This window comes from Neolamprologus brichardi, chromosome 13 (genome assembly GCF_056152115.1).
Source record: "Neolamprologus brichardi isolate AB-2024 chromosome 13, ASM5615211v1, whole genome shotgun sequence".
Classification (NCBI taxonomy): domain Eukaryota; kingdom Metazoa; phylum Chordata; class Actinopteri; order Cichliformes; family Cichlidae; genus Neolamprologus; species Neolamprologus brichardi.
Window position 1 is genome coordinate 6,666,389 of NC_142116.1, and position 13,578 is coordinate 6,679,966.

At 40.9% G+C, this 13,578-nt stretch overlaps 1 protein-coding gene across 1 annotated transcript in view; it reads right to left on the reverse strand.

The window, feature by feature from the left end:
• Positions 1-220: 220 nt before the first annotated feature.
• Positions 221-13,578, reverse strand: part of wdpcp (WD repeat containing planar cell polarity effector) — an 87,543-nt gene continuing 74,185 nt past the window's right edge. Inside the window, exons 15-18 of the mRNA XM_087850043.1 lie at positions 9,148-9,253; positions 5,114-5,205; positions 3,619-3,650; positions 221-2,238 (exon numbers count right to left, since the gene is read on the reverse strand). Coding sequence (XP_087706169.1) covers positions 2,185-2,238; positions 3,619-3,650; positions 5,114-5,205; positions 9,148-9,253 — 284 coding nt within the window. The 3' untranslated portion in view covers positions 221-2,184. The remainder of the gene's footprint in view (positions 2,239-3,618; positions 3,651-5,113; positions 5,206-9,147; positions 9,254-13,578) is intronic.

Below are 13,578 nucleotides of genomic sequence, written 5' to 3' on the forward strand. Positions count from 1 at the left end.
AAGAAGACAAATCCTAATGCATCTTTTGGGGATTTCAGAATTCAATTTTCTTTAAAGAAAATAACTAACAGCGTTTTGCAGCTCATGTGTACATCAAACGAAAACTTTGTAAGAAAATCTGACAAAATCAGCCACATTCATGAAGTATCAGCCTGATAAAACTATAACGTGTGTATAATTTGCTGTCATAAGAAGTCTCCAGAATCGATAACAGGACCCATCAGATCATATTTATTTTATTTACCGGTGCTTTATTTTTTGTTTAGTCTAACAAAAAAGAAAAGAAAGGAAAAACAAACTGTTCGAATCAGAGAATCAAGATATAACGCTTTTGTCTGAGGCTTTTTCAGGAACAGATATTAAAACCAGATATGCTAAACTATAACCGAGCACTTTTCTTGATGAAGCGATCGCAGCGTGATCCTTAAGCAAAGTGCATCTCAATCACCTGAGAACCAACAACAAAGAGAAACCGTAATACTACTCAGTATTTTCCTTCGTTTTTCAGGGAATCTCTTCCTTCTAAAAACTCTCCGTTGTAAGTAAACTTGTCTCTTTGATGTCTTTAATGGTCTTGACATATTTGTCTATAATATTTTAGGGATTTCTCTCGCAGAGATCAGAAACAAACCTATAAATCATACAAACGTCCCCCTGAGGGGGGAACCGCATCAGTCCAATCAGGGCCATCATTAGACGCAGTGCAGAGAAACAGCACAGCTGTTGCACAGAGAAAGGAGGGGGGGATAGGCAGATAACCTGGATAATAGCAAATGCTGGAGGCTTGATTCATTTCCAAATGTTAACAAGGCCGTTTCACAGCTCCAGCACGCCGCGCAGTATGTTAATACCACTAATAAGCCTATCTCTGCAAGTCATCTCGGATGGCAAAGATTGGAGCGTGAGGCGGTGTTTCATAAATAAAAGCTGCTGGCCACATTTTAAATGAAGCATAACTATTTAGGATTTCACAAAGCTGACATAATTGCTTAAAGGGTAACCGAGGAGAGCATTTGGTCTCCCACTTTGTTTTCTGTATTATGAAATTTCATTTGTATTATGAGCTTTCACTGTTTGCATGTCAAAAAGGTGACTGCGTAGGCCATCGGAGGGATGGGAGGGACCCGTGTTTGCCTGTTAAGCAATTTTTGCAGTTTTTATTCAAGCTGTCAAGTCAAACAATCAGGAGATAATGCAGCCTTGGTTTGTAAATTATAAACGTGTCAAGAGATGCACTAAAGGCGGCGACAGATGCCACTTATCTCCAGCTGCCTCTGCAGTGTGACTGTATCATCAGAAGGGAAATATAACATTTTGATGTTTACATAAGAGAAGTATTAGTATCAGTCAGAAATGTAATTCCTTTCACCCATCCCTTTCGCAGAGGATTGACTCCCCGAAAAACATACAATGATTTTTTTTAAAGCTAACAAAACAAACAAACAAAAAAAAAAAACCAGCAGAAAAGCATCCTCGCTGATCTTCTGTCCATTTCCAACATCGCTTCTTGTATATTTTTTGGTGGAAATCCTCTTAGAATGCAAAGTAAATAGATTACGATACAGTGAGGGATTAGGGCTCGCGCGGCGCTGTCAGATTAGTCGGTGAGCGCAGCGCGTCGACAGCTCTGACACGGCTATGGCTGCTGTTCAGGAAAGGGGCTCCGCGCGATGCTTTAAAGTCGCTGGTTGGCTCCCGTTCATGAATAAAACTGCGGCCTGTAATCTCGGCCAACACGCAAACACACACATCTACTCGGCGCACACGCACACACGCGCGTGCAGAGGAGGCCTGGAACATCCAATATCAGTGTGATGAGTGTAAAATGGGAGTCTTTATTTTTTCAGGCTGATTAATGTAAAGGTTTTAAACATTTTCTGCCGTGTTTTTAAAAGAAGAAACAGGTAAGTGTTTCCTTCAAGGGTTCGTTTGGTTTAGACTTCACAAAGACACAAAATAAGCTGAATTCAGTGAATTTCATGTTTATGATTTGGCTGAAATTCACAAAACGTTCTATGACAGGTATAAAAAAATAAACTGTTTTCCATGTGTGGCTGTGAATGAGGGGACTTTTAAACCTTTTATAGATTAAGCTTCAAGCAAAGTAACTACTGTGCTTGTTATTGGTGAGATGTTGTGTCCCTCTGGGATTAATAAAGTCTTATCTGTTGTTCGTTAGTCTTTTCAAACCATCCCTAAATGAACCACGTGAAGCATCCCGGGGTCGTCGTCATCATCCTGAGGAAGAAACAGAAACATCCCCCTTAATAAACATGAATAATGAATATTATATAAATATAAACATATGGAGCTGCAGTCATTTCTGCATTTATTATATTCATCATCCAACAGTCTGTTGAACAATTAATCCTGTAAAAACAATAAAAAGAACTAAGTGACCAATGTAATATAAATGTTATCAAATGTAATAAAAATAACAGCATATATACATTTAGAATTTTTTAATATCTAATTGACTAATCACTGTAAACAGCAGTCCAATAAGACGTCCTCCAGATATTCTTCAACTCTAATGCAATAACTTCTCTTTGTTTACTTTTATACATATAAATAAATACACACGTTGTTTATTTAGTTCTCGTTTCAGTTTATGAGTCTATAAGTAGAATTCATGCAGTTTGATCTATTATCAGCAACTATAAATTTAACCCTCATTTCAGTAATTAAGATAATTCAGGTAATAAAAGATTGACACTCACTGGCCACTTAATTACGTCCACCTGTATAAATTACTCCAATGCAAGCAGTCACATTTATGACACTGTTGCAAAGGTGTCCTTTCACCGCAACCAACCAAATGTGGGGGAAAAGTTTATGCGTTTATCTAGGACAATGTGGGAAATGTCACTGATGCTAAACAGCGACTGCTCTGGTTTGCATCGCTCACGTGAAGCATGGATTTACTGATGCCCCAATTTTTTCGAACCACGAATGGAAGCTAAGGATTGTTTTTGCGATCTTATGCAACAGTCTTTCAGACGCTGGTCTCACTGTTTGTGATCTTGGGGTTTCATTGAGGATGAATCCACCCCGCCACACTTTTCTAGTTGTTCACCTTCATGAATTACAGTCAGCTGAACTGTATGGTGTGGGACTCCATATAACTATCACGGCGTGCCAAACAGAGCGAGACCAGTAGTGCACATTTAAGAACATCAGAAATGAGCGATTACACTGTTATGGTTATAGACTGTCCATGGATTTTTTATATAAAGTTTATATAAATGACAATAAATAAAGTTAGAAGTGTAACTCACTGACAGGATGGTTGTATTAGTTATTTTTCTACAGGTTAGGGGTTAGGGGGTTAGGGTTAGTGAGACTTTTTTAGCGCAGTAATCATGAAACTCTGCCATCGCGACAGCACTAAATCACAGCGAGCTCTGAGTTAATGTGTCTTAATATGAGAAGCTGTGATTGCTTATAAAACCTGTACATTAACAAACTCCTGAATGTCCTCATAACTGCATGTAAATGCAGAGCATTATTAGCATTAATACGTGTTTATACACTGATCATAAATGTCAAACTTTACATGTTTTCTGCACTAAACTGCAGCTTCTGCAACCGCGTTACTTCAACTATCAGTCAACTTACATTCACTCCGTCTCCGTCAGCTCTGCTGCTTCCTGCAGAACAAAACGAAACGACAGAAAGCATCTGAGAATGATGCTCGACGCGGCCGTAAACCAGCCATGACACTTGAAACAAGTAGAACAACCAAACATTAGACATGCATAATCACACACGACAGCCCCACGGCGCGTAAACACACGCAGCTGAACGCCTGAACAGGTTACATGCTCGCTCAGCAGGTCGGACACGTCGCCTTTTCTGGGTTTTAACGAACGTAAACCGTTGTCACTCATGGCGATCTCTCTCGCTCTGAGCGCTGCGTTAATAAGGTTATGATTGACATTAAAACCCTGACGTGCATATACAGATATTTAAAACGGCGATGCAAATTCCCCTCAATAGCCTACAGTCCGGATTATGGAATGACAGAGCGATTTGATGCAGAGACAATTGCTAATCACTTAAAAAAAACAGAAGGAAAAAATGGAATTATTAAAATGGAGAGAGCAGGATGGAGGGAGGAGGCAGCGCAGCAACAAGAAGAAGAAGAAGAAGTGATGTTTTCTTAATGGGTGTTTTTCCTAAATGACCAGTTAGTCATCTCAGACATCTGAGACGGGGAGAGCAGAGCACTCAGGCGACGTTTAGAGAATAAAAAGCAGGCTGAATGTCGCCGGAGAATTGCTGCGGGGCTTAAAACGTGGCCCTGACACTGAAATGCTGAACATTATTAGCTGCTCTTTAAAATAATGGGCACGCTCTCTCCATCAGCTGTTACTGGTGAAAGCACTTGTTGTCTTGTAGGCAGTTTGGGATGATTAACAGCGAAAATGGAGGGTGGATTAATCTAAAGTCAAAGGAACGTAAACATAGTGGATTCAATTATTAGATCTGCAGTTTTGGCTTAAATTCTAGATTTGGGAAGGGAAGGTAACTCAAGCCAGAAAGAAATCAGATGTTTTGTACAGGTACAAGTACCTGTACAAATGAGAAAGATTATGTTGGCGTGACTTCTTTAAATAAGAAAGAGCCACAATAACGGGACACGGATGAGATCTTTAGCTGCATGAATGGTCTTCAATCATACACAAAATCATACACAAAACTCTGTATTTCTCTGGTCATCATCTCCAGGTTAATCATTTTCTTGTTTTCATTTTTTTAAGCATTTAATAAAGTCTGCTAGGTTTGCATCTAAACTCAGTCTAGATGTAAACCAGGTGAAAAATGATCCATCGGTCAATTTTCTGCCTCTTCTGCAATCAGGTCAAAGGATGCTGCAGTCTAAGTACAGATGCCCTGACTTCTCCTCTCCTTGGCCACACTAACCAAGATGTTGGAAAGACATCTAGAAAAAAGCTAAACTGATTCAAAAGTAAAAAGTTTAGTGGACATTGATATCACACCTAGCTACAGTTTCTTTACAAAAAGACAGGTTTCACTTTTTTACCAAAGCTGACTAGCAATGTCATCCTCTGAGAGAGTTTGCACTCTTCATTTATACCTGCAGACTTACCTGTTTGTTTCAGCATCCTGAGCACGTCTGGGTTGACGGTCAAATGTAAGGTCTCTGGTTGTTGTCTCCTCCGACTGGCTGCTCCATCAGCACTGACAAAAGAAAATAGAGCCGGTGACACACGTTTCATGTTGTTTAAAACTGAACGAATGAGTGTGTTTGTAAAACAAAGCACAGAATAGATAAAACCAGAAACATTATGATAAAGTAAATATGCTGTTAGCCTCTAAGGTTCTATATCTGGCACAAAACCATTAGCGTCAAATCCTGAAAGGCAGAGATCTTTAGACGAGCAGAAATCATCCATGAACCCTCTTATAAACCCAGCACTGATTTAGCAGGTCTGGACCCACTCACGAGCTTCTCCAGCTGGCTAACAGGCTAAGCTATGCAGTTTCAGGAAGAGCTCACTGCAACTGATAAAAGAGAAATTTCACAACAGATTGACATGAAGTGTGAAATCATGATAAACATTTTATTTTACAAAATAATTTTATTGACCATTTGGCTGTGGTTTGGAATTTTTTGGGCGTCCCCAAACCACTACTTTTTCCAGGATCCTGTCGCTGGTTCACGTGTCATTCCCCCCTTCGAACCTCTCTGGTCACCACTGGTTACTCAAAGCACCTTATGAGCTTTGCCACCTCAGAGAGCTCCCGTCCAATTATCTGGCTATGATGATTCGGCCTTGTGAAAGCAGCGCAGGTTTTTACACCTGACTATTTCCCCTTGTCCAATTTTTCAACTACTAGAGCTCTCTTATTTCAAAAAAACTTTTTGTATTTATTCATCTTGGGTTTGCTTTGTCCACTAAGGTTTTAAGTCTGCTTCTAGTTTATATTTCAGATAGAGATTTAATGAATTCAATGAATCTGAAACTTTAGTTTTACAGTGTTTGGTTTGTCCGTTTCCATCACAGATTTAGATGCACACCACTGTTACTGCTAAACAAAAACTAAGGTGTTTTCTCTCTATAGCATTACCAGAAGAAATATGAATATAAATATAAATGGTCGGTAAACTTCTCTCAACCTTTCAAATGTTCAAACATGAACATTTTTAGTTTTTTCTTTACAACTTTAGATTAGGTCACACCAAGAAGTCACAGTCAGCACATGTCATTTTTAACAAATAACATTTATCATCATAAATTAAACTGTTAACAGAAATTCTCAGCTCTCTGTCGCTCTGAATGCTCACAGTAACTTTGGCCTCCAGTAAGCAAAAATAAAAAAAATGAAATCTCGCATTCTCCTTCCTCCACTGACAGAAGACTGTGTGATGAGCGAGAGAGGCCAGCAGCCATCAAAGGAACGTTGGGACGCTTCCCAGATTTCCGTCTTGTTCTCTCTCACTTCGAGTCGGATTTGGGGAATGCGGCGGGAATCGGCGAGGAGCCCCCGAACTGCCATTGTGCTCGCCTTCCTCTCTTTCTCCGCTCTTTTCTCAGCGAGCCAAACGGGAAAACGCCTGCGCTATAATTCCTGCCCTACTCCATCTCAGCTAAGCTGTCACTGGCTTCACATGAGAAACAATGAAACTTCATCGGAGACCAGATTACAAAAGAGGAGGGGGGGTGGGGGGTGTTTCAATATAAAAATTGTTCTAAAGGAGGAGGAGGGGGGGGGGGTGCAATAAAAAAGCAGAAGCTTTGTCTCTTCCTCTCTGTGGCCATTATCTTTGGGGAGGTTCGGGGATCTGCTTTCTTAGCCTCTGTCAGCGGTGCAGGGGAAGACCTGGGGTAGTACGACTGGGCTTTTGGCTGCCAAATCGCCCTAACCCTCTTTACCGCTCTTTTTTCCCTCGTCTCGTTCCTTTTACTGTTTTTAAAAAGAGCTTAGGACACAGCATCTCTGTCTCTTCCCCTCTCTCTCTCTCTCTCTCTGGACCCAGCTTGTTTAAATTGGCCGATAGGAAAGGATTTGGGGTGGATGGAAGGGGCTTAGAGAAACGCAGAGTGGAGGGGTTGGAGGGTGGAGGGGGTGCAGCAGAGAGTCATCAGTGTTACAGTCAAACAGCCATGAAAAGCCTATGAGGATGAAAAGAACAAGAGTGCCTTTTTATCTAATGCACACAAATCCCATATAAATACTCCAATATGTTAGTTGGGGTATGACAAGGAAGGCCCCTCCATCACTTCCCCCACCCCACCACCATCCCACAATAATAGAGCCGTGGATGTGGCTGTGTTTGTGCGTATGTTTGTGTGTGAGAGACGGAGAGGGATGCTTTCAGCGCGTCTTTAGTCACACTGTTTCAACATGTCATTCATGTGGACGATTGTATTAAACAATCACTCTGAAACACTGAGTTTGGTCTGCACTCTGGAGACTGAGCCGTAGTGAAAATGGACTCTGGTGGCGTTTTAAAAATGTGGCTCCCGGTTCAACTCTGGGATCGCTGGAAGCGTAAGACCCGGAACTGATGTGGTTTTGACATTTGAAATGTCGCTGGGAGTGAAGGCTCTTAGGCTGCAGCTGGGTCATTTGGCCACAGACGCTCTCATACGATTCATGAGCAGACAATGCAGAACCTCTGGGGGAACGTAGCAGTGTCTGGATGCCTTATTTGTAGTGAGCTGAACTAAATAAATATTTTTTTTAATATAAATGGCAGCTCAAGTCAACATTTTTGCAAAAACGAAGTGTCAAATGATTGTGACAGCATATAATCTGTAACCTCTTAACACTATAGAAAGTTTACGTTTGTTTATCTGCCTGATCCACAAATGTATTGTGGTTAATTCTCTGGCACTATATGCACAAAGGGTAAAGGAACAGTGTTTTACTGTGTGTGTTTGGAAAGAGGTTAAAGTGATCAGCAAATCACGCTTCACCAAAACCTGTTGCTTCTTGTTTTTATCCAGAAGGACATAAAATACACTCACCAGCTACTACGTTAATGCGAATATCTAGTCAGTCGATCACTCAGTGCATTTAAGGATGCAGACATGAGCATCAGAATGAGGAGGAAAGGCAACTTCAACAGCCTGTTTGGCACCAACAACCACACCCTGTTCAGAGTATTTTAGAAACTGCTGATCTGCTGGGATTCTCCCCACACAGCCATGCCTACGGTTTACAGAGAATGGTCTTAAAAAAAGAAAATACCCAGTGACTTAATACTGTAAGGTAAACACCCCACAATAACACAGAGAAACCCCAAACAATCAGACGGCCCCTTATGGGCAAGCACTTTGGCGACAGTGGGAAGGAAAAACTCCCTCTTTAACAGGAAGAAACCTGTTAGGCTGACAGAGGGGCAGCCATCTGCAGCAACCAGTGAGGGGTGAGGAGAGGGACACAAGACAAAATGCATGCAGTGGAAGAGAGCCAGAGATGAATCATCACTCATAATTAAATCATGCATAATACTCAAATAACTGCTCATTAATTGGCGGTACAGGAGATTCACGCCATGGATGTGCGGTGGACAAATCTGCAGCGACTGCGTGATGTCATCTTATCTTTGAGGAGTGTTTCCAGCACCTTGCTGAATCTACGCCATGAGGAATTAAGGCAGTGCTGAAGGCAAAAAGGGAATCCAACTCAGTACTAGGAAGGAGTATCTAATGATTGGCTGGTGAGCGTATGTACTAACATTAAAGGACCTCAGTCCAAAGCTTACAGCCTTTACAGTGTCATATGCACCACTTTGATAACTACTGTCTGTTTACAGTGTTTTTCTAGTGCCTCTTCTCTGATGCCATCACGCATGTCCTGAAAAAGAGCGTCCATGACTGATCGGGTATCAGTGTAAAAGCTGTAATGTCTCTCAGTCATAAAAAGGCAAGATTTTGTAACCACATAAAAGTTAGACACCGTCTTGGACTCATTTCTGGACTCTCCATACTGAAGCTTCAGCATTAACGTGTTGTTTCCTTCCTCAATAAGGGAGGAGAATCTGGAAAATTTGCTTTGATATAAATATACAAATATGGTTCTAGATCCAAGGATGTCACACCCCGTTTGAAAACCAGTTTAAACAGATAACACTTGACAAATGTGGAACTGCACATGCTACATGTGACTCACTGTGTTGATGGGGAGCACGGAGGGTCCGCTACACTTTGCGTCCTCGCTACCTGAAGGTCACTGAAGCTGGAACCACAGGCATCACTTCTGCCTCTCTGGAGATCTTCTTTAACACAAAAGACAAATATAAGGATTAGTGAGAGCAAAAAATTAATAAAGTGACCCAGATTGTGTCACTGCTTTCATTATAGCACACATATACTAATAAACTGTGTGTGCTTGTTCTCTGGCGTCAAGATGTTGCTCCGTTTATTGGCAGCTGCTGGTGCTGATATTTCGGTCTATAGCATGTTTCTAAGCCTTACAATTTCTCCTCTAAATATGGTTTGTATAAGGCGAACAGCGCCTGAGCGTCTGTTTCTGCTAATTTGAACATCAAACCTGGATCATCTTGTTACTGATAAACACTCGATTCGAGTTTCTGAATTGAGACAAGATGTCAAACAGTAAACGGCGGATGTGCGAACAAAGCAGCCGACAGAGCTGAGAAGGAAGCAAGAAACAAACGCTGCTTTCCCTCAACACACACCGCAGCTAACAGGCTTTTACCGCAACAACCAAGAAGAGAGGGAAAGAGAGGGAGCGGGAGGGAGGAGGAGGAGAAGTGGATCTTCAGATAAAGCTCTCATCTCTTTGCCCGTTGAAAAGCCCTGCAGTCATGTCAGCCTTTGTGAGGGGGAGACAGAACGATCGGGAAACCAACTTGGCTTCTCCTCTTGGCAAAACGCTACTCAAAGGGAAAAGAGATAGAGGGGAAAAGAAAGGGGCCTTCCCTCGCACTTGTTCGCTACTCTGCCTCTCACAATGCTCTATCTATCCAAATCAGCACACTTGTCAGCCAGACAGCTATAAGCGATTTCCAATGCTGTTATAAAAAGGGACCATTTCTAAGCTGAAATGTGTGTTCTCTATTGTGCATTTATGTTTGTCTACAAGCGACAGCAGAATCTCTGTTCATTGGGACTTACAATGGATGCACATATGGGCCGTTTCCAAGTCTTAGACTGACATCCACCTTAAACAACCGCTCGATTTGGAAATGAGTCATTTTGTTTTTCTTTTTTCTTTTTTAGAAAACAAATACAAAAATGAGTCAAACAATATAAGGAGATGTATTCATCTTTCCAGTGTTATTTTTTTCAGTTCTGCATTGTGTAAAATAGCACATAGTGGAGATGACCTAGATGAGGTTTTTTCCCCCAGTTGCTACTCAGGGAAACCGCAGCAAGTAGTTTTCCTGTCCTATAACTCAGGTAACTGCAGATGGGTTTCAAAGACTTTTCGAGTTGGCACAGAAGACTGAGGCGGAGACATCTGGGCTCATGTGTTTTCCTGTACCCTAAAAAAAGGTGATTCTGGAAGTCATAATCCTACTTCAATAACAAGACCAAAGTTTTAGCATCAAAATATACTAAAAGTACATAAAGAAGAAGTATCGACCACATAGACTCATATGCACAACATTACTGGATCATAAACAGTGATTAATTAATGTATACATCACTTTAATTTTGCAGCTCAAGATGCTGTTTAGCTTCATCTGTACTAATAGTTTTATATTTCAAAATATTTTCAATTTATGTAGTACAATAAAAGTTCAAAATATAGTGAAGCGGAAGTAGAAAGCAGCAACTGTAATATAGTGAAGTACTTGAGTAAATGTAGCAAGTTCCATTTTATCTGTTCCCATTTAATTACGCTCTCATGCAACGGCTTTAGGCACTGTAAGGTTAACAGTACACTAATGACTTAGTGGGTGGTGGTGGTGACGGGGGCATCATATTTCAGGGTGGTCTGTGTCACCACATGCTTCCCTTTTGGAAATGCCTTTCAGTACTTGCAGGTAATTTCAGGTGTAAAACTGCCTCAGGATATAACCTCAAAAGCAACTTGAATGATTTAACGGCTATTCTGACGTCTGGCTAAAGGACAGCAGTTTTAGGTTTTAGCAGAATTAGGCTTTAAGCTAATACATTCATTTAAACAAACAAAAAACATAGCATCAAATGAATAAAATTGCAAGGTGGAGAACAGCAAAAAAACCCACTCACACACAGTTAAAGGAAAAGTTCAATATACTGTCTAGCTGCATATTCCTTTCTCCTTCAATGTTTTCTACTTGTGCACCTCTGGACTCGCTTTATGGAAGTCCTGTTCTCACCACCTGCACACTGTCAAAGGCACAACCTGCAATTTGAATTTCTTTGTGGGGAAGAGGATGAGCCAAATATGGCCGTAGGTTGTTTGTGCTCCATGTTCTCCCTGAGACGGCTCAGCATGTTACACTAGAACACAGCAATGACAGTCTGACTGGTAAACAAATTTATGGTTCACAACTAAAAAAAAAACCTCAACAAGAATATTTCTAATCTGATGCAACATCTTTAAGCTTGGATGCAGCAAACTTTGACTGAAAACTACAGTTTGGTTCCTCAAACGATTCCACAGAACCAATCTATCATCATCAGTGATGATGAATCAATCTAAAGGCCCGGTGTAAGTAATGTAAAGGAAATAACCAATCATTTGGTTCTTGTTTTTCTGTTGTTGTTTTTTTGAGTGGGTGAAGTTAGTTTGGTGATAGACTGGTAACCTGTCCCTCTCACCCCGGATAGGCTGCATCTTCATAACCTTGGATTGGATCAGCAGTTAAGAAAACTGAAGGATGCATGGAATAAATTATCATTTTAAAGCAAGAAAACAGATGTGAACAAAATACACATGCTGTTCAGTTAAATAGTGTCTTACACTGTTGCCTTAGAACAGGTCCCCCACCATCTGTCCTAAAAAACGAAACAAAACTAACTAACTGACCAAATAAAATGTGTAACAGGTACTCCAGTGAAAGTTACTGCTGGCCACTCATGACCGAAATCCGTACAGAGGGAGGAAAAACTCTTTCAAAGCTCAGAACAAAGCTGGGGTTAGGTCATGCTTATGCTTTTGTCATAACAACAGGTTGACCTAATAGAGGTCATTTCAGATTTCACAAACAAAACGAGCTGTTTTTAAGTTTCTCTTGAGCAGCAAGAAACTAGAATTGATCTGCTTTCAAACGACCACCAGAACACGTTTACACAAACATGTGTGTCTGCTTGATTTCTATTGAGAACAAACAACTTTCTTGAGTGTGTTTGAACGGAATTTTTTGACAATGTGGGGCAAAGGTGACTGAAGCTGCACTGTGGGAACTTTGTGCACAGAGAACATGTGACTGATGACACAGTCTGTGTTTAGTCAGTGAGGAAGGAATCAGGAGGAGACCATGTGATGATGAGAACAACCAGACATACCTGCAGATGTTATTTATATTTTAACAGCAAACAACACTCTGATTAATTTGCAAAGCACATATTAGTACATGCAGGTACGGACTGAATTTAACTGAAAACCCTGAAAGGCACCGAAACTTGAAAGTTGACTTCTTGTCGTTACCTTGGACTGGTTCTTATTTAGCACTTTTCTACTCTATCTTGAACACTCAAAGCGCTTTACACGACTTGTGCAATCACCCAATGACACCCATTCGCACAAGCACTTTTTCCTAAGCTGTTACCACGTGCTTCCTAACTAACATTCAGACACATTCATATTCCGATGGATGCATCGAAGAGCAACTTGGGGTGAGTATTTTACTCAAGGATATTTGGCATTCAGACTAGGGGGAAGCCAGGAATCGAACCACCAACGATCAGTAGATGACCTGCTATACCGCCTGAGCTACAGCCACCTTAAAAGTTAAAGTGGTTTCCTTAACAATCAGTCCGTTTACTGCTTCTGTTTTAGGGGCTTGCACATGCCCAATGATAAATGTGTGAGTGTTGTGCGTGCACGCGTGCATGCATGCATGCATGCGTGTGTGTCTGTAAAGCGAGACTTGTTCACTGGAGCCCTCTGCTTGAAGCAAGCCACTCATTATTTATGACCTGGCTTTTCTGCTCTGTTAATATGCTGTCTGCTTGTCTGTCTAACATACAAGGGGACACACTCTTATAAAATGGGATCAGTTTAACCGTCTTCATCAAGGGCTGTGACAACACTAGGTGTCACTGTCATGAGTGTGTGTGATTTCTAAATGAATTCAGACCTCCTGACGGCTGACTATGTCATTTAAAAAAAAATCTATTGATTAAATAAACTTTAATAAGAAAACTTTTTTTATTTAATTTACAGTATAATCACATGAAAACGAGTTTTCACAGGACTGTGCATGCAAGTTAACTCTTAATGTCACCAAGGTCAGACCATGCAATGCTCAGAGAACCTGCAAAAAACCAAGAGGTACATTTCTCTACAGCCTCAGTTATCATGCTAAATTGTAAAAATCATGACAGTAAAAGTAGAAAAAGACTGAACAAGTATGGACTACTTGAAAGGGTTTTCCAGAAGAAAGCCTCGTCTCTCTAAGAACAACATGGCGGCATGGTTTAA